General features: G+C 38.2%; 4 protein-coding genes and 1 non-coding gene across 8 annotated transcripts; all 5 read left to right on the plus strand.

Moving 5' to 3' along the window:
- The first annotated feature begins 214 nt into the window (after positions 1-214).
- Positions 215-4577, plus strand: LOC111472731 (DNA repair protein RAD51 homolog 3). 4 transcript variants are annotated; one of them, XM_023118368.1, is made up of 9 exons: positions 215-437; positions 1458-1556; positions 2259-2381; positions 2610-2658; positions 2742-2812; positions 2920-3140; positions 3376-3507; positions 4084-4150; positions 4266-4577. In XM_023118368.1, exons 1-9 carry the CDS (start codon positions 326-328, stop codon positions 4439-4441), a joined length of 1050 nt encoding a protein of 349 aa, XP_022974136.1. In that variant the 5' UTR covers positions 215-325; the 3' UTR covers positions 4442-4577. The 4 variants fall into 4 exon arrangements, with proteins under 4 accessions (XP_022974136.1, XP_022974134.1, XP_022974138.1 ...); XM_023118366.1 differs by having other exon boundaries at positions 216-437; positions 2914-3140; XM_023118370.1 differs by having other exon boundaries at positions 217-437; positions 2610-2643.
- A 1676-nt stretch (positions 4578-6253) lies between these two features.
- Positions 6254-9993, plus strand: LOC111472718 (transketolase, chloroplastic). Its single transcript, XM_023118339.1, has 7 exons — positions 6254-6786; positions 7341-7431; positions 7698-7803; positions 7880-8162; positions 8237-8385; positions 8471-8624; positions 8767-9993. The coding sequence occupies exons 1-7, from the start codon at positions 6301-6303 to the stop codon at positions 9724-9726; spliced, it is 2229 nt and encodes a 742-aa protein (XP_022974107.1). The 5' UTR covers positions 6254-6300; the 3' UTR covers positions 9727-9993.
- A 1368-nt stretch (positions 9994-11361) lies between these two features.
- Positions 11362-11464, plus strand: LOC111472773. Its single transcript, XR_002715486.1, has one exon. It is a non-coding gene; the product is annotated as a U6 spliceosomal RNA (small nuclear RNA).
- A 1190-nt stretch (positions 11465-12654) lies between these two features.
- On the plus strand, positions 12655-17950 carry LOC111472720 (3-phosphoshikimate 1-carboxyvinyltransferase 2). Its single transcript, XM_023118341.1, has 8 exons — positions 12655-13333; positions 14663-14910; positions 15465-15618; positions 16546-16760; positions 16840-16957; positions 17105-17315; positions 17429-17490; positions 17577-17950. Exons 1-8 carry the CDS (start codon positions 12980-12982, stop codon positions 17793-17795), a joined length of 1581 nt encoding a protein of 526 aa, XP_022974109.1. The 5' UTR covers positions 12655-12979; the 3' UTR covers positions 17796-17950.
- Positions 17951-19426: 1476 nt separating this feature from the next.
- LOC111472742 (UDP-glucuronate 4-epimerase 3) lies at positions 19427-21522 on the plus strand. Its single transcript, XM_023118383.1, has one exon. The coding sequence runs from the start codon at positions 19843-19845 to the stop codon at positions 21139-21141; it is 1299 nt and encodes a 432-aa protein (XP_022974151.1). The 5' UTR covers positions 19427-19842; the 3' UTR covers positions 21142-21522.

A 21522-nucleotide genomic window follows, 5' to 3' on the forward strand; every position in this document is an offset into this window, starting at 1 on the left:
ATTTTTAAAAAAAAAAAAAAAAAAAGATATTTTTTGGATTTTCTAAAAATTTTAAGAGTATTATTGAATTATTTATTTATTTTTATTTTATTTAGTTTTTCAATTTTTGAAACCATCTCCAATTTAAATTATAAAGGGTAATTTCGTCTTTTCACAATTGGTAAAAGAAAAAAAACAGTTTTTGAAAGGGGTCTTTTTCCAAATTCAAAACATTTAGAGGCTATTTTTCTAAAATTACCCCTGCGCGCGCCGTAGAAACCTTACTCCTTTCATTTCGTCGGCGATTGCCAATAGTGTTACTCGGAGATACAGAGAGCAACCCAAAATGGAGGTCGGGAGGTTGCCGATATCCGCTACGCTTCGAGGTAAACTGATTTCAGCAGGCTATACTACTCTCTCCTCTCTTGCTTCCGTCTCTCCTTCCGACCTTGCTCGAGGTATCATCACTTTCCTTTTCTTTTGATTGAACTTCCTGTTCAACATCTGTTTTCGCTTTAAATTCTTAGGTTTACCGTTTTCCTTGGATTTTTGTTCATATGTCATCTTTCTGTATGTATTCTTGTTTTTTTTACCATTGGTGTAATATATTCCGACGTACGAGTTTGTTTAAAGGAGGTTGAAATTAGTCATTTCGGATCATTCGACCACTAGGATGAATTTCATTGCTGGAAAGTTTAACGTTTCAAGGAAATTTTGTGAGAGAAAAAACATTCAGAAATCTTTAAGAGAACGAGAAATAGGAAACGACTCTTCGAGCCTTGAATTGTGGTAATAAATGAATATATTGTGATAATCAATCGGTAATCTCCCGATTCGATCTTAGAGCCTTAGATTTGTGTTGAATTTTGGACCTCAAGGAATTTTATGACTCCGTATGTTCCTGTTGGAATTTATTAAACAGTTTTAATGACCAGAACTAGCTGCAGCATTGGTTCATTCTTCCTTTTGCTATATTTCAAGGCTAGATATTTGAAATGTTTTCATGCTTGCATGCATACATCTTGTTATTATTGGTCCTTCAATTTGAATCACCTTCTCTGGCAGTGATTTAGTATTGAGTATGAGATTTTAATCAATCAATCTTTTCTGTCTCGAAAGGTTCTATTTCAGCTTCAATCTTCTCAACGTCCCTTGTTTAAACAAGCAAACAATGTAAATTCCTTAGATCTTAAATAATTATGGGACGGAAGCATGGATTTTTCTTCATTATCAGTAACCCAAAAATCCACTCACTTCAGCTTATTTGCGGTAATAATTTTTCTTAAGAAGGAGCTTGTGTCAGGGTTTTTTCTCTTGTTATCACGAAATGATAAATATTATGTGTATTTCTCTTAATTTCATCTATTTACTTATTTTCACCCTTTTCTGTTCAATTTCATCAGTCGTGTTACTTTAGTTTTCACTTTCATTGTCCGTGAATGTTGAGTATCGTTAACAAGCCGTCTCATGTGATTCAGAACTGGAAATCTCAAACAATGAAGCTTTTGAAATTCTTAAATTTGCATCACATGGTAGTAGGCTGGACAGGCCAGACGGGAGTGGTGCTATTGTTAATGGTATAGTTTCCTCTTTGCTTAGTTTATTTTTTGAAAGCAACAGTAAGAAGAAAACTGTGAACTGTGTGACTTATGAAATAAAAAATAAGGTGCACATGATCGGTTTTTAATGTCATCCCTTTGTTGGATCTGGAAGTTTTTTCATTAATACTTCATAGTTTGCTCAAAATAGATGTAGTTATCTAAATGAATAGACAAAATTGGCTCTTTTCTTTCTTTCTTTCTTCATTTTTAATGACAATTTTTTCAAATGTATGTTCCTTTTTATGAAGTTTCAACTATGTTTTAGATAAAAATAAAATAAAACTGCTACTGTTAACTTATTCACAGAGTGGTTTACTTCCATTAATTGGTTATGATGTATTTGTGTGTATCATGTTTCTTCTGCCAAGCAATTTCTTCCTTATTGAATCATCTCATTAGTTGCAATCTTCTCATAGATCAAAAATACTTTATCAAAAGTGCAGATATCTTATGATATAACTTGATGTGTTCATTTACTATCGCATACTTTAATAGATTAATGTACTATCAGTCAATTGATTGGTGGTTATCCTTTTTTTTTTTTTTTTTGGTCTGTTTAAAATACTTCCACATCTAATTACTTCATTATTTTCTAATTATTATTAATATATCGTGGAACCAGCTCTGATCAATCCATGTAATTTCAAATATCTATTTTGGAATTTTTATCTAGGACAGGTGCAGAGACTGCTTGGGATATGCTCCACAAAGAGCAGTTACTGCCACGTATTACCACATCTTGTGCAGATTTAGATAACCTTCTTGGTGGAGGAATTAATAGCAGTGAGGTTACGGAAATTGGTTAGTGATTGTTATTCTTTCTCTGGTCAGTTGCATTATTACGTGTAATGAATACATTATATTCTCCCCTTTATTTTCTGAAGAAACATGCACGTTAGAATGGAATGTCAACTCATGTTCTCGATTGAAATATCTCAATCTCGCCCTTTTTTGTTTGAATGTCAACTCATGTTTTATTATTATGCTTTTAGTAGAGACATGAACATTTAATTTATTTATTTTTGCCAGGTGGAGTACCGGGTATTGGTAAAACACAGCTTGGGTATGGATTTTTGTTGTATGTTTCTTTGCCAGTGTGAAAATTATTCTTTGTTATACAGAAATAAAATGACATAATGTTTATTTTGCATCGAGTAACAGGATTCAACTTGCCGTAAATGTTCAAATTCCAGGTGCATTTGGTGGCTTAGATGGAAAAGCAGTTTATATAGGTAGGTTCCCATTCCAGATTTTGCTTCCAATGCTTTTGAAATTTTTTCTAGCAATCTATATTTGCAATCTAGTTAGGAACATGGCTTTCCTTGATGTTTAGATACAGAAGGGAGCTTTATGGTGGAGCGCGCTGTGCAGATTGCTGAAGCATGTATAGAAGATATGACAGATTACAGTGTCTTAGTAAAAAAGAATGCAACGCCTCATCAAGTTCAAATCCAACCAAAAGATATCTTGGAAAACATATTTTACTTTCGTGTCTGCAGCTATACAGAGCAAATTGCCCTAGTAAATTATCTGGACAAGTTCATTACTGAGCACAAAGATGTAGGTAGAATTTTCTTTAACTCTTTACACTACTATCAAGTGTCTAGGAAAATAATTCAGATATTTGTATGCTGCTTGGAAGCTTTCTTCTTTTGTCTTGAGTAAATTGTTGTTTTTCTTGATTTGGATACTTCTAACCAAAAAGTTCTCTGAATTACAACATTTTTTTTTCCTAGATCTTCTTTGTTGGCCTTCAGTTCAAGTATTTTGATAATTACTGATTATTTCTTTGCAGGTTAAGGTTATCATAGTTGATAGTGTGACGTTCCATTTCCGCCAAAATTTTGATGACTTGGCGCTCAGGACACGGTTACTCAGTGAAATGGCTCTTAAGTTGATGAAGCTGGCCAAGAAGTTTAATTCGGCCGTAAGAATCAGTTATCTCATTATAATGTTTCAAACTAACATATATGGTAGAGTGTCAACTTAAATTGACACAAGTAGTGATTTATATAGTTGAATGTGTCTCAACTTTATTAGCAAGCATGGACACTTTAAACTAGCACATTGAATAAGTTATATATATATACACACACACGGACAATTTGACTCGTGGGGATAACAAAAATCAGCGTATTTGACTAATAAACTTCGAATTTCTCAATATCATGTCACATTTAGAACATGTAGAAATATTTTGAATTCTCGATACATTTTTTCTAATACAAGATTCAGCATGATATAAGTAAATCATTTAAATGGATGAGCCCATATCTTTGAATAAGATATTTTTCTTCCTAAGCCCCTTCCATATCATGCCAATGTCCTGAATTTGCATCTATACTCAACCAATGCTGAGAGAAACACACATATGCTTGGTTATGTCACTTTACCGTTTTTATTTTACGTATCATTTTCCTCCTAATTTCTTGTTCCATTCATGCTAGTAGTGACTAATTTGTTCTATTGCTTTTTACTCCTCATTTCTCCGACTCTTTGGCAGGTTGTTCTATTGAATCAGGTCACCACTAAGTTCACCGAAGGTTCATTCCAATTGACTCTTGCATTGGGTATGTCATTTTTAAGTCTCCTCCTACCTTTCACTGTTAAAAATCATTGTTGATCTGTCAGTTGTTGCACCCCCTTGGATGTCGTTAAGCATTCTGATTCCATTGAGTTGATTAGGTGATAGCTGGTCACACTCTTGCACGAACCGGATCATTTTATATTGGAATGGCGATGAAAGGTACGCGTATCTTGAAAAATCGCCCTCTCTTCAATCTGCATCGGCACCTTATTCTGTGACTTGTAGAGGCATTAGAAATTCTACATCAAGTAATAAGAGAACCAAAATGATCTAAAGATTTGAAACACCTTTAAAGCTCACATGAATTCATGTTGTTCTCACGCTTCATCTAATTTAAGTATGGAATTATCTGAATGGTTCTTGGTTCTTTCTATGATATGGGAAATTGAAAGTTGCCCCTTTTTGTTGAAGAGATGCGTATATTTATCTTCTTGCTGCAGTTGGAATCTTTTTCATGAATTTTCTCTCTTTAGCCGGTAAATCATAAATGGCTCAAAGGGATTCTTATCTTTTTTTAGGTAAAGTAATATAATTTCTTTTTAGGGGGAAAAAAAGTTTTATATATATATATATATATATATATATCTCAAGATCAACAAGTGGGGTGGAAGAACTTGCTTGACCGTTGGGTAGCTATTGAGTCTTTTCTATGAGAAAATGTGTGATTCAAACTCTTAAATTCTTAATCGAGAGTATATAATTTAATCAGTTGAATTATGCTTTGTTCTACATTATTTGAACAAGGTTGTTTTACAAGAATTAGTTCGTACATTAATTTGATATGTTATGTAGTTCATGTAGTTATATGGTTAATATGGGATGACAGGTTTCTAGAATTGTTCACGATGTTTCTAAAATTTATTAAAAATTTAAGCATTGAAATGCAATTTCTAAATGTATGATAATTGAAGTGTAATAGAAAGCGAACATGCGAAAATTTAATTTTTATGAATATGGTTTCATCTGAATTTTCATTTCTAGGCTCCTTTTTTTAAAAACATAATATTACATTTAAGTCTATTTAGATAAATAAGTTAGGCTGATGAAGATGAATGGTCATCGCTTCAATTTAATAAATAAATATGAGATTATGATGACGACCAAAATACGTTCTTCCCACTAATAGATTACCAAATTAATCAAATTTAATTGTGTAGTTAAATGTCATGTTTATTTTGACATTGGTCGACTGAATTTTTACTACTTTGCTTCTTCGTGGACTAGTGGCGTGAATATAATGGTCTCTAACCAGAGTCATGAATCAATTTAAATTTGAATTTTGATATGTTAATACCTTTTAAAAGTAGATATCACCCGGGTTCACCATTCAATTCAAATTTAGATCTTGATATGTTAGTGTCTTTTAAAAGTAGATATTTTGTGGGTTCACCATGGATGAGGTCTAAGTGGTCGGTGATTTCAAGATCCCATAAAAAATACTTTTTTTATGTTTCGAGTTTTAGCTATAGCTCGTATTCATTTAGCCATTTCCTCCTTCATTCTTTGACTTTTTCTCATGCTCCCTCATTCACATTTTTCATTCTTTACTTTAATTAATCATAGCAAGGAAAATGTTAATTGAAATATTATATTATATATAAATATATATAATTTGCAAGTCAAAATAGTAAACTAGCTCAAATCACCACTTTCCTTAGTGTTGTTTATTATTGTTATTATATTTTTAGTATAACACTTTCCATAGCGTTGAACTCGGAAAAATAAAGAATCTAATGACATTTATTTACCTTAAAGTATAGAATAAAAGTGAAGCCTTTTTTCAAAGAGAGAAATATTTGTGATAAAGTAAGCTACAAAAAAAAAAAAAAAAAAAAAAAAAAAAAAAAAAAAAAAAAAAAAAAAAAAAAAAAAAAAACCTCTATTATTTCCCCAAAAAAAATATTAAAAAATCCAATAAAAATTATTTTCTTTTTTTCTAAAAAAACCTGTTAATTAGTGGAGGAAATTTTGGAAGGCAGCCGTTTATCTTACCCACACTCAACGGCTGAGATTCTCCATCGTTCTAATCCAATGGCTACCTCTCGTCTCTTAAGCTCGAACCTCCATTTCCACACAAGATATAACTGATACTCCGACAATCCATTTCTTCAATCCGCCACCATTCCCACAGCCATGGCTTCCACTTCCTCTCTCACTCTTTCTCAAGCTCTCTTCTCCCGCGAAATCTCCCGCCATGCCTCCAATTCCTCCTCCGACCGAGTCCCCTTCTCTATCCCCACATTCTCCGGCCTCAAATCCACCAAACCACCGCGCCTTTCCGGCTCCGCCCACCGCCCCAGGACCGCCCACTGCCGCCGCCAAATCGTTAGAGCTGCCGTTGCCGAGACATTGGGCACCACCGCTGAAACTGCCCTCGTTGAGAAGTCCGTCAACACGATCCGATTCTTGGCCATTGATGCGGTTGAGAAAGCTAATTCCGGTCACCCTGGTTTGCCCATGGGCTGTGCGCCGATGGGTCATATTCTCTACGATGAGATCATGAAGTACAACCCCAAGAATCCTTACTGGTTCAATCGGGATCGCTTCGTTTTGTCTGCCGGACATGGCTGTATGTTGCAGTATGCTCTGCTTCATCTTGCTGGCTACGACAGTGTCAGGGTTGGTTACCTAAACTTTATTTATTTATTTATTTTTCAGCTTCATTGGCTTTGTTCTTCATGTTCATAAGCTTGTTTTACTTGAATTATCCGAAATTCTAAGTTTCTGGGTCTGGTTTTATCTCTTCTGGAATGATTTATCCGAGTGGGAGAAGAAATGAGCTAAAATGCTAAAACTAACGAGAAGCTTGCTTTAAGCCATAGAGGTCTTTCTTTAATAGACAAACATGAGTGGGAAATCGAGGAGTTGGTGAGGTTGTATGTACAGAGTATGGCGAATGGTGATTTGGAGGCCAAAAGGTGGAGCCAAAGAGTAATCAATCCGGCCGCCATGGAGACTGCCCCTGCGGTGTCAAAGCCAGTAGTGGTGGTGGAGAAGAAGATGAGTAGAGAATTCAGAAGCCATTGGAAATAAAGGATCGGGGCCCTAAACTAAAAGGCTCTTATACCATGAAAATATGTGTTATTTGTCAATAATAAACCGTCAAATATGGTAAATATGGTAAACCATAATTCAAGGCTAAATATCCTTAACATAGCTGATTTTGGTATTAGGAGGAAGATTTGAAGAGCTTCCGTCAATGGGGAAGCCGAACCCCTGGACACCCAGAGAATTTTGAAACTCCCGGTGTTGAGGTCACAACTGGTAAGATTCTTGTCTTGAAACTCAATTGATCAATGTCACAATTTAGCTTACTTTATAATTCGATTCTATTGAGAATTGTTGAGAGGGAGTCCCATATTAGCTAATTTAAGAAATGATCATGGGTTTATAAGTAAGGAATACACGTCCATTGGCACGAGTTGGTTTGGGGAAGCCAAAGCCACTAGAATTTATAGTCAAAGTAGATAATATCATACCATTGTGAAAAGTCGTGATTTCTAACCGATTTTCTTGTTCCCATCTTGCAGGTCCTCTTGGACAGGGAATTGCAAATGCCGTTGGATTAGCCCTGGCAGAGAAACACTTAGCTGCTCGTTTTAACAAACCCGACAGCGAGATCGTCGACCACTACACGTAAGAACCTTCCCATTTTACCGATGATTTGCAGCTATTTTGTGTTTGCTCAAAGGTATTTGTATGTGTTCTACAGATATGTTATACTAGGAGATGGTTGCCAAATGGAGGGAATTGCCAATGAGGCTTGTTCCTTGGCTGGTCATTGGGGACTAGGGAAGCTCATTGCTTTTTATGATGATAACCACATTTCGATCGATGGAGATACCGAGATTGCCTTCACTGAGAGTGTCGATACTCGTTTCGAGGGTCTAGGATGGCATGTTATCTGGGTGAAGAACGGAAACACGGGGTACGATGAAATCCGTGCTGCGATTCAGGAAGCTAAAGCTGTTAAAGACAAGCCTACGATGATCAAGGTTCGGGTTATCGCATATCTTTTAAGGTTTATTTTGGTTGTAAGAAAGCTAGCATGTATTCTCTTCATTTTCAGGTGACAACAACCATTGGTTATGGATCTCCAAACAAAGCCAATTCATATAGTGTTCATGGTAGTGCACTTGGTGCGAAAGAAGTCGAGGCTACTAGGAGCAACCTTGCGTGGCCATACGAACCTTTCCACGTGCCAGAGGACGTTCAAAAGTAAGAACGATTAGCTCCGTTCTTACCTCTAATTAGTCTACATGGTAAATTTTACTGATCCAACATGTTTTCGATGATTTTTCAGGCACTGGAGTCGTCACATTCCCCAGGGTGCAGATCTTGAGGCCGAATGGAACGCTAAGTTTGCTGAATATGAGAAGAAGTACGCCGAGGAAGCGGCTGAGTTGAAGTCGATCATCAGCGGCGAACTACCTGCGGGTTGGGAAGATGCACTCCCGGTGAGTCGTCTCATATCAAATTGAGTTAGGCATATTTGAAAGTTGTGCTCGAGATCAACTCGTCCTAATGTTAAATTTACGTTTAAAACGTATATACCGATTATGATCGTCTTAAAAGGCTTTCGTTAATGCAACTTTGCAGAAATATACACCTGAGAATCCAGGTGATGCTACTAGAAATCTGTCTCAACAATGTCTTAACGCCCTTGCGAAAGTTCTTCCCGGTTTCCTTGGCGGGAGTGCGGACTTGGCATCGTCGAACATGACGCTTCTGAAAATGTATGGCGACTTCCAGAAGAACACGCCAGAAGAACGCAATGTTCGGTTCGGTGTTAGGGAACATGGGATGGGTGCTATATGCAATGGGATAGCTCTTCACAGCCCTGGGTTCATCCCATACTGTGCCACATTCTTTGTTTTCACTGACTACATGAGAGCTGCTATGAGGATTTCTGCCTTGTCTGAAGCTGGTGTGATCTACGTTATGACTCACGACTCGATCGGGCTCGGAGAAGATGGTCCGACCCATCAACCGATAGAACACCTAGCAAGCTTTCGGGCAATGCCCAACATACTGATGTTTAGGCCTGCTGATGGTAATGAAACTGCTGGTGCTTACAAGGTTGCTGTTGTGAACAGGAAGAGACCTTCTATTATGGCTCTTTCACGGCAAAAGTTGCCTCAACTCCCCGGAACCTCGATCGAAGGAGTCGAGAAGGGTGGCTACATTATTTCCGACAACTCTTCGGGCAACAAGCCGGATGTTATCTTGATAGGAACTGGTTCTGAATTGGAGATAGCTGCCCAAGCAGGAGAGGAACTCAGAAAGGAAGGAAAAGCTGTTAGAGTTGTTTCCTTTGTCTCTTGGGAGCTTTTTGATGAGCAGTCCGATGCGTACAAGGAAAGCGTGTTGCCAGAAGCTGTATCGGCTCGAGTGAGCATCGAGGCCGGTTCGACATTCGGGTGGGGGAAAATTGTTGGAAGCAAAGGGAAGTCGATTGGTATCGATCGATTTGGTGCTAGTGCACCAGCAGGAAAAATATACAAGGAGTTCGGTATCACGGTCGAGGCTGTCGTAGCAGCTGCTCGGGAACTTAGCTAGGATCATTCGTGGCGAAATTTCTTTGAATCCTTCTTGCTAAATCACATTCTCTGTTGCTTATGATTCTGTTCACAGTAAATGTGGTCACAAATGAGAAACAGAGAGAGGCATTATTAGTGTTTTTGAGTGAAAATGAAGTTTGCAACAGCTCCTGGACCTCTCTTTTATGTATCTTCTATGTTCTAATGTCTGTGGCTTGATGTTGGTATCAGTTGTGCTGATATTTTCTTCCAAAAATATGAATATGATACTCATCTGTGTTGCCTCTACCAACATTGCTACTCACTTATTTTCTTAATATGGAAAGATAAGAACCCAACCCATAGTTATTTCTAGACGAGTTTTTCTTTTCCTTGTGCGGAATTAAAGCTTTGAACTCTTAACTCGTGTCTTAATTAATTGAGTTATGTTTGAGTTGACGAGAGGGTGGTTGGCTGAGGAAGTGATATTGTGGCTACATAAAGAAAACAAGCGACTCATAAGAGTGTATGTTTTAACTAATTGAGTTATGCTCGAATTGACGATGGGTGGTTGGTTGAGGAGGTGATCTTGTAGTCACACAAAGAAACAAAAACGGCTCGTAAGAATGCATGTCTTAACTAATTGAGCTATGCTCGGGTTAACAAAAAGTGATCTTGTGGCCACACAATACAAACAAGCAGCTCGTAAGAATGCATGTCTTAATCAATTGAGTTATACTAAGAAGGTGATTTTGTGACCACACAAAGGAAACAAGTGTCTCGTAAGAATGCATGTCTCAACCAGTTGAATTATGCTCAGGTTGACGAGAGGGTAATTGGTTGAGAAGGTGATCTCGTGGCCACACAAAGAAAACAAGCGGCTCGTGTGAGGTGCCGAAAGGATTGAGTTGGATAGTTGGATATGGGTCCTTCCAAAGGCCAAAAGGTAGGTGGGGATGGCCATTTGGAAGAGAGCAACTACAAGATTGCTTGACTTGGCCTATGTTTTGTGTCCCAAAAGGTTACTCAAAAGGCATTTTGTTGTAGAGTTGTGGCTGTGATAGCTCTCATTTGGATATCCAATTTATGGCTATATTCAATGTTGTTAATTTTAGCAAATAGATCCAAATTATTTTTCATTATTATTATTATTATTATTATTTATGTATGAAGTTATTGTGATTCAGCATCTTCTCAGAATATTCTTCGTTCTCAATTATTTATTTATTTATTTATTTATTTAATATTATTATTATTATGTGCTTTATTTTTTTAACATTATAAGGAAATTTCAATTATTTCTTTCTTTATTCTTCTATTTAGGATTTTTGTAATTTTGAAACATAATTAATGCATTTTCCATTTAAAATAATAATAATAATAATAATAATAATAATAATAAATATAGATATTGCTTGCATTAAATATGGATATTGGAGGAGTTTTATATATTTTAAGAAATAAGTAATTAATAATATACAAATAATTTAATTGAGAGTACACAGTCTGCACACTTTCCCACGAGCCTCGCTTTCGATGTGTCGACTGACGCAGTCTCGTCAGAGTTTCTTGTCGGATGGGTAATCAAGTGTCGTTCAGCAAACATCTTGTCCCACATTGTTTAATTTCAATTCTATACTACGCTTTATATTTGCCGATAGAATAACAAACTATCGTCCCCTCGGGGACATCTGATAAAATTGGAACGATACAGAGAAGATTAGCATGGCCCCTGCGCAAGGATGACACGCACAAATCGAGAAATGGTCCAAATTTTTTTTCCACATTTACCCCTGCATCCGTAGCATATTTACTAATATGTCCTTTGCATTCCAACGCGTATTATACAGTATTCAGTTGCTTGCATGCGAAGCTGACTGTGCAACCGAAAGGACAAAAAGGTAAAATGGTGAATTTTTTTAGTAATTTAGCCTAATTTGTAATCAATTTGTTTTTTTTTTCCTTTACCAAAAAAGAATTAAATAAATTAAATATGTCCCACATTTACCCCTGCATCCGTAGCATATTTACTAATATATCCTTTGCATTCCAACGCGTATTATACAGTATTCAGTTGCTTGCATGCGAAGCTGACTGTGCAACCGAAAGGACAAAAAGGTAAAATGGTGAATTTTTTAGTAATTTAGCCTAATTTGTACTCAATTTGTTTTTTTTTTTTTTCCTTTACCAAGTCACGAGTTAATTCCACCATTTTTATAATCCACCAACCTACTAAATACAAATATAAAGTTAAAAGTAAAAAAATAAAAAAAAAAAGAATTAAATAAATTAAATATGTCACAAAACCTATTAAAAAATTTATATTCAAAGTTTTATCTATGGTTAATAGGTAATTAAATTTCTTTACAAACTAAATAACAATCTTAAATCTAGAATTAATATCATATTAAAACTAAATACGCTTGAAAATTTAAATTTTCGGTGAACTTGCAACAAAACTAAAAATATCATCGTACTTACATACGTCAATACTTCAAATTTCAACTACTTAAAATATTAAATATTTATAAAATAACTTTAAATTATTATAACACAATCCATTTGATATAAAGACGGATATTCTCGAAGTTGTAATTTTACAAAGTGAAGTCGTAAAATAATAACAAAAAAGTCCTCTAAGATTAGAAAAATTACCCAAAATCGAATTTACAAAATCTTACCCAACAAAGTTATAATAATAACAAAAAAAGCCCTCAAGATTAGCGAAATTACCCAAAATTGAAATTGTAATAATCACAAAAAAGCCCTCTAAGATTAGAGAAATTACCCAAAATTGAAATTGACCAAATCTTACAAAGAAAAGTTATTATAATAACAAAAAAGCCCTCTAAGATTAGAGAAATTACAAAAAATGCCAAAATTTCTCTCTCATCCATGGATGTTGGGTCCCATGGAGTAGGTGAGAGAGAATAATTTAAACAATACAAAGCATTCCCCTTACCAAACCCCATCGCTGCCTTTGAACAAATTTCCCAACCCACCGAGTTGACTCACCTTCCAACCCCCAAAAAGTGAACATTAAAACAAGATTTTGACTCACCCAGCTCGTTTCTTCGGTCAGCCGCCTTCTCTGTTCTTCGAAATTCGCCATTCTTTCGGTAATTTGTGGTGGCTAAGTTGGTTGGTGGAGCCTATAATCCAAACCCATTTCTTCCACCAACTCTTTTTCAAACCTACCTACCCGCCCGCCCGCCGCTGCACCACTTGGACGGGCTTCGAGCCATTTATATGTTAGAGAGAGAGTAAAGAGAGGCGAACAGAGAGCGAGGGAAATGGCCCAAGTGAGCAAAATCTGCAGCGGCGTTCGGACTCCTCAGATTCTTCATGAAATCCCTAAATCTCAAAGGCCCAACTCCGTGAATTTGTTTTCTGTGAGATCACCATTTGTGGGTGCTTCGCGTTTTCGGGGGTTGAAATATGGCGATGAAATGGGGCGGAGTTCTGCCGGTGGTAGAGTTAGCGCCATTGTTCCTCGTAGGGTTTCGGCTTCCGCCGCCACGACGGAGAAGCCACCGACGGTGCCGGAGATTGTGTTGCAACCTATTAAGGAGATCTCCGGTACCATTCACTTGCCTGGGTCTAAATCCCTTTCTAATCGAATTTTGCTCCTCGCTGCTCTCTCCGAGGTATGCATGATCGTGGAGTGCTTTGAAATTTACATATTGGATTTCTGTAATGCTTATGATCAATTGAGTTTGTGTGCGTTTGATAGATTGAACAACTATTTCTTGATCCATCATGCATTATCTGAGGCAGAAAGAACATGAATATGTGTTTGTAAATAGAAGAAACCAATGATTTGCCAAGCCTATGAAAAACTAATAAATTACTAGCTAGGGAGGCATTTTACAACATTTATTTATTTTTTTGACTTCAACAACATTTGGGAGAGATTCAAACTTCGACCCTCTTCGTCGAGGATAAGATACATATTGTGAGATCCTATATCGATTGGAGAGGGGAACGAAACATTCTTTATAAAGGTGTGGAAACCTCTCTCTAACAACCCGCGTTTTAAAAACCTTGAGGGGAAGCCCAAAAGAACAACCCAAAGAAGGCAATATCTGCTAGCGGTGGGTTTGAGCTATTACAAATGGCATCAGAGTCCAACATTGAGTGATGTGCTAGCGAGGAGGTTGAACCCCGAAGGGGGGTGGACACCAAGTGGTGTGTCAATGAGGACGCTGGGTCCCAAAGGGGGTTGGATTGTGAAATCCCACATTGATTGGAGAGAGGAACGAGTGCCAGCGATAACGTTGGGCTCTGAAGGGGGTAGATTGTGAGACCCCACATTGGTTGGAGAGGGGAACGAAACATTATTTATAAAGGTGTAGAAACCTCTCCCGAGTGGACATATTTTAAAAACCTTGAGAGGGAAGCCTGAAAGGAAAATCCAAAGAGGACAATATCTGTTAACGGTGGGCTTAGGCCGTTACACATACTAATTTCCACGGGTCTATGCTAACTTTTGGCAGATATTTAAGAACTTGCGTGCTGAAGTCATGACTAAAATTTGAAATGAACAAGTAATCAACAGCTAACGTTGGGAGCTTTGTTTCTGCCATGGCAGGATGCAAATTATAAAACACAATGTTCACTCATGTATAGTCCTTAGTAAATTTACTTCTTCATTGTGAACTATGAAAACTAACCAACAGAACAAATGTTAACCATGCTGAAGACTATCTAAAAGATGCTATTAGACGAAACTATTTTTCATTCATGAAATTTGATCGGCAATAAGAACGATTGTTATGGTAATATTTTGGCCGAGCTATTTAGTTGATTTATTCCATTTATCGTGAGGTATTTCGGGTTTTTATTGGGGTGGGGGACATTAGATATCTCTTATCAAGTAAAACCAGTGGTAGCATTGGACACCCCTTGTGATTTAGACACCCTTTGTGATTTAGCATTCAGTAACTTATGGTTGTTATCTCTTATTTATTATTCAGGGAACAACAGTGGTAGATAATTTGTTGAGCAGTGATGATATCCACTATATGCTCGGTGCATTGAAAACACTTGGGCTCGACGTTGAAGAGGATGGCGAAAACAAACGAGCCATTGTTGGAGGCTCTGGTGGTCTCTTCCCAGTGGCCAGAGAATCAAGGGATGAAGAAGTTCAACTTTTCCTCGGAAATGCTGGAACAGCGATGCGTCCTCTGGCAGCTGCTGTTACTGCCGCGGGTGGAAATTTAAGGTAACATTTTTGTTATCTTTGTGAATACTGTTGGAACAACTCAAGTCCACCGCTAGCAGAGATTATCCCCTCTAGCCCGTTACGTATCGTCGTTAGCCTCACGATTTTTATAATGCATCTACTAAGGAGAGGTTTCCGTTGGGCCCGAGTGGATTGTGAGATCCCACATCGGTCGGAGAGGAGAACGAAGCATTCCTTATAAGGATGTGGAAACCTCTCCCTAGTAAACACGTTATAAAAACTGTGAGGTTGACGACGATACGTAATGAGTCAAAGCGGACAATATCTGCCAGCGGTGGACTTGGTTGTCTGGAAAAGTTGCATTTACGATTTTCTTTGCTTTCAAGCAGATAAAATTCCATCTTTCATATGCGTGGTTTTAATTGATCAAGGGCTTGAGCCCAACACGAGTTGACCACATGATCTTCTGAATGTGAAGGAATGCTTGTTTGAAGTGAATTTTTGTTTGACGTATATATAGTTTACATGACTTATATAACATCCATTCTTATTCTATTGCATAATTACGTGCTAATGACTTAGAAATGTTACAGATATGTTCTTGATGGAGTACCCCGAATGAGAGAGAGACCAATTGGCGATTTGGTTGATGGTCTCAAGCAGCTTGGTGCAGATGTCGATTGTTTTCTAGGCACTAAATGCCCTCCGGTTCGCGTAGTTGGAAAAGGAGGCCTTCCAGGGGGAAAGGTGAGTATTATAATATATAACTACACCGCAGTTCATGTGATGAGTGTTGCGCCTCGTAATTTTGGTTTGGTTTATAAGAAGACCTTTATGTGTGATTAAAAACGTGAGCTAGAGTTGGATAACTAATTGCCCATAATAGCTATAAACTTTCTCTTAATCACGGATAAACAAAACTTTCCCTTTCAATTAGTGATCCAACTTTTCTTTTCATCTTATTAGTATAGAAAAATTCCTTTTCAAGTGCTGATTTTTGGACCTTCAGTGTTGTTGTAATGGCCCAAGCCCACTGAGTATTTATCTTTTGAGCTTTCCTTCAAGGTTTTTAAAACACGTCTGCTAGGAAGAGGTTTCCATATCTTTATAAAGAATGATTCGTTCTCCTCCCCAACCGATATGGGATCTTACAATCCGCCCCCGTTCAAGGCCCAGTGTTCTCGCTGACACTTGTTTCCTTCTCCAATCGATGTGGGACCCTTCCCCTTCAGGGCCCAACGTCCTTGTTGGCACACCGCCTCGTGTCCACCCCCCCTTGGGTCTTAGCCTGCTCGTTGGCACATTGCCTAGTGTCTAGCTCTGATACCATTTGTAACGGCCCAAGCCCACCACTAGCAGATATTGTCCTCTTTGGGCTTTCTCTTTTGGGTTTCCCCTCAAGGTTTTTAAAATGTGTCTGCTAGGGAGAGGTTTCCACACCCTTATAAGCCATTGATAAGAAGTATATTGATAAGAAGTATTAGGATTAAAGTTACGGACCTTTTTTGGGGCATTTTTTTCTTGAGCTTTTTGCAATAATGGCTTGCATTCAGATCTCAAAAGGATCGCCTACCTATAATACTTATCAAGTGTATCTTATGCAAAGAAGCGTGTTTAACTTGACCTTGAGTTGGGATATCTGTCATGATCGAACTTTATACATCTTGCTTTCAGGTAAAACTTTCTGGTTCCATTAGCAGTCAATACTTAACTGCTTTGCTCATGGCAGCCCCTCTGGCTTTAGGAGACGTTGAAGTCGAGATAATTGATAAATTGATTTCTGTTCCTTATGTCGAGATGACTTTGAAACTGATGGAACGTTTTGGGGTCTCTGTGGAACACAATGATAGCTGGGATCGGTTCTTGGTGCGTGGCGGTCAAAAATACAAGTAAGTTTCTACAATATATTGGTGTACTAGCTTTCAAAATGTGTTACGCTTTTACTAACGAGCACGGTAAAAAAATCAGGTCTCCTGGACATGCTTACGTCGAAGGCGACGCTTCAAGTGCAAGTTACTTCCTTGCTGGTGCAGCTGTCACTGGTGGGACTGTTACTGTGGAAGGTTGTGGCACCAGTAGTTTACAGGTAGCTACTCACTTCCATATTTTCTGTTCCCTATAGATATCTCTACCTTCAAGGCTCAATAGCATAATTTCGTATGGCTTGTAAATCATCATATTTAGCTAATGCACTCTCTATCACATAAAATTTTCATTATGTTCTGATCACTAGGGAGATGTAAAGTTTGCTGAAGTACTCGAGAAGATGGGATGTAAAGTAACCTGGACGGAGAACAGTGTCACCGTCACTGGACCGCCTCGAGACTCTCCGAGTAGCAAACATTTGAAAGCGATTGATGTCAACATGAATAAAATGCCTGATGTTGCTATGACACTCGCTGTAGTTGCATTATATGCCGACGGTCCAACTGCCATTAGAGATGGTACGTGTCTTTGTGTATTCGGGGTTGTATTTGATTGTAATTGATTTGAACTAGAACCCTTACATCAATAGGGAACGCCTTACATCGTGTTTCTTTTCGTATATGTATTTCAGTTGCAAGTTGGAGAGTGAAGGAGACCGAACGGATGATTGCCATTTGCACAGAGCTCCGAAAGGTTAGTTTTAGTTGTCGTCAATCCCTCGAATTCCTTCTACCTCGGATGATTTTCGTTTTCCTCATAATGTTCGTGTGATACTTCAGCTCGGAGCTACAGTCGAGGAAGGTCCAGATTACTGTATAATCACTCCCCCAGAGAAACTAAACGTTGCAGCCATAGACACATACGATGATCACAGAATGGCCATGGCTTTCTCCCTCGCTGCCTGTAAAGATGTTCCAGTTACCATTAAGGATCCTGGATGCACCCGAAAAACGTTCCCCGACTACTTCGACGTGCTTCAAAAGTTCGTCAAGAACTGAACAATTCAAGAAAAAAAGACGAAGAGAGAGGTAACATCTTGAGAGCTTTTAATATGGTTGGTAGAAAGGCTGAATATGGAACTTTGTGGCATTTAATTCACTTTGTACTTATTATCCACTTTTGTTTCTAATAAGAGTTATCTATATTGACATCATTTAAACGTTTTGTATTGATTCGTAAGATCCCACATCGGTTGAAGAGAAGAACGAAACATTGCTTATACGGGTGTGGAAACCTCTCCCTACCAGACCCATTTTAAAACTTTGAGGGAAATATCTTCTAGCGGTGGGTTTGGGCTGTTACATGATTAGAATTTGGATCAACGTTAGCTCGGGTTATTTGGAAAACATTGCTTATAAGGGTGTGGAAACCTCTTCCTACCAGACTCGTTTTAAAACCTCGAGGGTTTGAGCTGTTACATGATTAGATTTTGGATCACGTTAGCTCGGGTTATTTAGGAGCTGATAATAGAGAGTTTTAGACCAAGGGAAGTTTCGAGTTTCGAGTAAAAAGAAGGATTATGTGATGGAGAAGCTTTGGGATTGTGCTTTTCTCATGATGAAAGGCTACACCTTATATACACATAATAATAATAATATGAATAAGAATAGTTGTAAAGAAGGAAGATGCTGTTTTTTTGCCTTCATTCCAAGCTTGCTTTTGCATCTCAAACTTCTTTCACATGAGTTTGTCTCCTTTCATCCATGTCTATTCCCTTAACTCATACCTTTGGTTTCCCCAACCTAAAAGAAAACTATATCCAGCTAATGCATCGATTATCACTATGAACATTAAAATATCTCTTCCTCGTGCGTCGATATAGGAAAAGAGAGATCAAAATGGCAACTTTCTTTAACAATTTCGGCCTCATATGAGTTACCTTAATAACTATGAGATCCCACATCGGTTTGTAAGGAAAACGAAACATTTCTTATAAGGGTGTGTAAACCTCTCTCCAGTAGATGCATTTTAAAACAGTGAGGCTAATTGTTGGTGTTTATCTAGGGCGTTGGGGGTAGTTCATCTAGGGTGGATGCCTCCTAAAAGAGCGGACCAACTGATTGGTCAAACATAAATGAAAGTTGACCCTAGTGATATAACGTTGTGACGGTTTCTTCAATAAAATTTCATAAAAACCAACTATCGATAGCTGAGAGAGAGAGGCATCGAGATTGGAGGCGATGATTCAAAATTAGAAGTTGAAAAAGAAGCCATTAAAAAACCTTCACAAATTCATTCATAGACAACAAGATCTCTTGCATTAAAAGCTTACCATTTTGTTCCAATTCCAAAGTCGACTCCTCGTGGGCAAGAATTAAAATTGTTTTAAAATTGTTGTAACCAAGTCAATAATTAAGATTAAAAACTTATAATCATGAATATTGTAAATTAGTGCATTAATTCCTCTGTTTCACCTTATTAATGAAGTTCTTAAATTAGTGTGTAAAGCAATGAACTCTCTCATTTAATACCAATCCTTAAATCAAGGGAGCCAAAAAGATGACATTTTTGGGAGAAAATCCCAAATTTAAGGCCATCCCAAACAAATTCAACAGAAATATCAAAAATGGGAAATGGTTAAAATTAGTTTTTTTTTTTTTTTTTTTTTTTTTTTGGAAAATTCGAAGGAAAAAAAAATCAAGCTTCTCTTGATCTTCCATGGTTGAAATGTTTAAGTGATGTTTCTTCCATTAGTCAACAATGGTTAATCCCAAATGATCTCTTCCCCATTTTCTCTCTCTCTCTCTCTGTTTGGCTATAAACCCCGTAAATCAAGAGCCCTCACCGCCAAATCTTCCTCCTCCAAGAAACCAGAAGATTCTCTAATGGAAAAGTGGTAGAACATCATCATTAACGCCGACCCATTTCCCTATTTTCTCTTGTTCTTAGCCTCTCCGTCGATGCCGGAGGATTTTCGTCGGATCAGTTGCAGAAACCCTAGCCGTTCGAGGTTTTGTTGACTCCGATTTGTGAGATTTTTGTTTAGAGGTAAGGGAAATTGAATCTGAGTGCGTCGATTTTCCCTCATTTTCCCGAGAAAATCAAATGTCCCATCTCGATAACATTCCTTCCACTCCCGGGAAGTTTAAGATGGAAAAATCGCCGTATATTCATCGACTCCGGTGGCATTCTTCGTTAACGAAGCTTACATTCTGGTCTTTGGTTTTTCTCGGCTCGATCTTGATTTTCTTCTTCAGATCGCCGTCGTCGTCGCCGCTGCAATCCGATCCTTCCCGCCGATCGCTTAGTACTTACGATTGGGGTGGACCGGCTTGGGAGAAAAGAGTTCGCTCATCCGCTCGAGTTCGGTCTCGTAATGGGATCTCCGTTCTCGTCACCGGAGCCGCCGGATTCGTCGGAACTCATGTCTCTGTGGCGCTGAAACGTCGAGGCGACGGCGTTCTTGGACTCGATAATTTCAACAATTACTACGAGCAATCCCTAAAACGAGCCCGTCAAGCGCTTTTGGAGCGCACTGGCGTGTTCGTCGTTGAAGGCGATATTAACGATTCGGCTCTGTTGAAGAAGCTTTTTGAAGTTGTTCCGTTTACTCATGTGATGCATTTGGCTGCTCAGGCCGGCGTCAGGTACGCCATGGAAAATCCTAGCTCTTATGTTCATAGCAACATTGCTGGTTTAGTTAGTCTTTTAGAAGTCTGTAAATCTGCAAATCCACAGCCTGCAATTGTTTGGGCATCTTCTAGTTCTGTTTATGGATTGAATACAAAAGTGCCCTTCTCGGAAAAGGATCGAACCGATCAACCGGCGAGTCTTTACGCAGCGACAAAGAAGGCTGGTGAAGAGATTGCACACACTTATAATCATATCTATGGACTTTCATTAACAGGGCTGAGGTTCTTCACTGTTTATGGACCTTGGGGAAGGCCTGACATGGCTTATTTCTTCTTCACTAGAGATATTTTGAAAGGGAAATCAATCCCCATCTTTGAAGGTGCTGATCATGGCACTGTGGCTAGAGATTTCACCTACATTGATGATATTGTGAAGGGTTGTTTGGCAGCTTTGGACACTGCTGAGAAGAGCACTGGCAGTGGAGGGAAGAAGAAGGGACCGGCGCAGTTACGGGTTTTCAATTTAGGGAATACGTCGCCCGTGCCGGTGTCGGATCTCGTGAGCATTTTGGAGAAGCTTTTGAAGGTGAAAGCTAAGAGGAACATAATGAGGTTGCCAAGGAATGGTGATGTTCAGTTCACTCATGCCAATATCAGCTTGGCTCAGAGGGAACTTGGATATAAACCGACCACAGATCTTCAGATGGGGCTGAAGAAGTTCGTCCGGTGGTATCTGAATTATTATTCGCTAGGGAAGAAGACTGCTGCGTAGCGCGATTGTTCGGCATTTACATGGTAGGCTACTTTGATTCTTGTTCATTATGATTCGTATGATTTGTTGGTTTGCCATTTCTATGTTCATTGCTATGATTTGTCTTTCAATTTATTTGAATGGAATGACATACTAGGAGGAACCTTTTACTACTCCCATCAATGAAGTTTTTGTCGTTCGATCGATATTGTTTACCGAGAACTTCGAAAACTATTATTCGAAGAAACCCGGACACATCTTTTCCTCTTTTGTTGACGGAATGTAATTGTTGTAGTAGCTTCACAACTGTAGAATTTGTGAACTGATGAAGACATTTCATGATTTGTGGACCTGTATCATGCCGTGCAACTCAATAAAAATTGCACAAAATAGTTTCGATTC

The sequence above is a fragment of the Cucurbita maxima genome, unplaced genomic scaffold (assembly GCF_002738345.1).
Source record: "Cucurbita maxima cultivar Rimu unplaced genomic scaffold, Cmax_1.0 Cma_Scf00085, whole genome shotgun sequence".
NCBI lineage: Eukaryota > Viridiplantae > Streptophyta > Magnoliopsida > Cucurbitales > Cucurbitaceae > Cucurbita > Cucurbita maxima.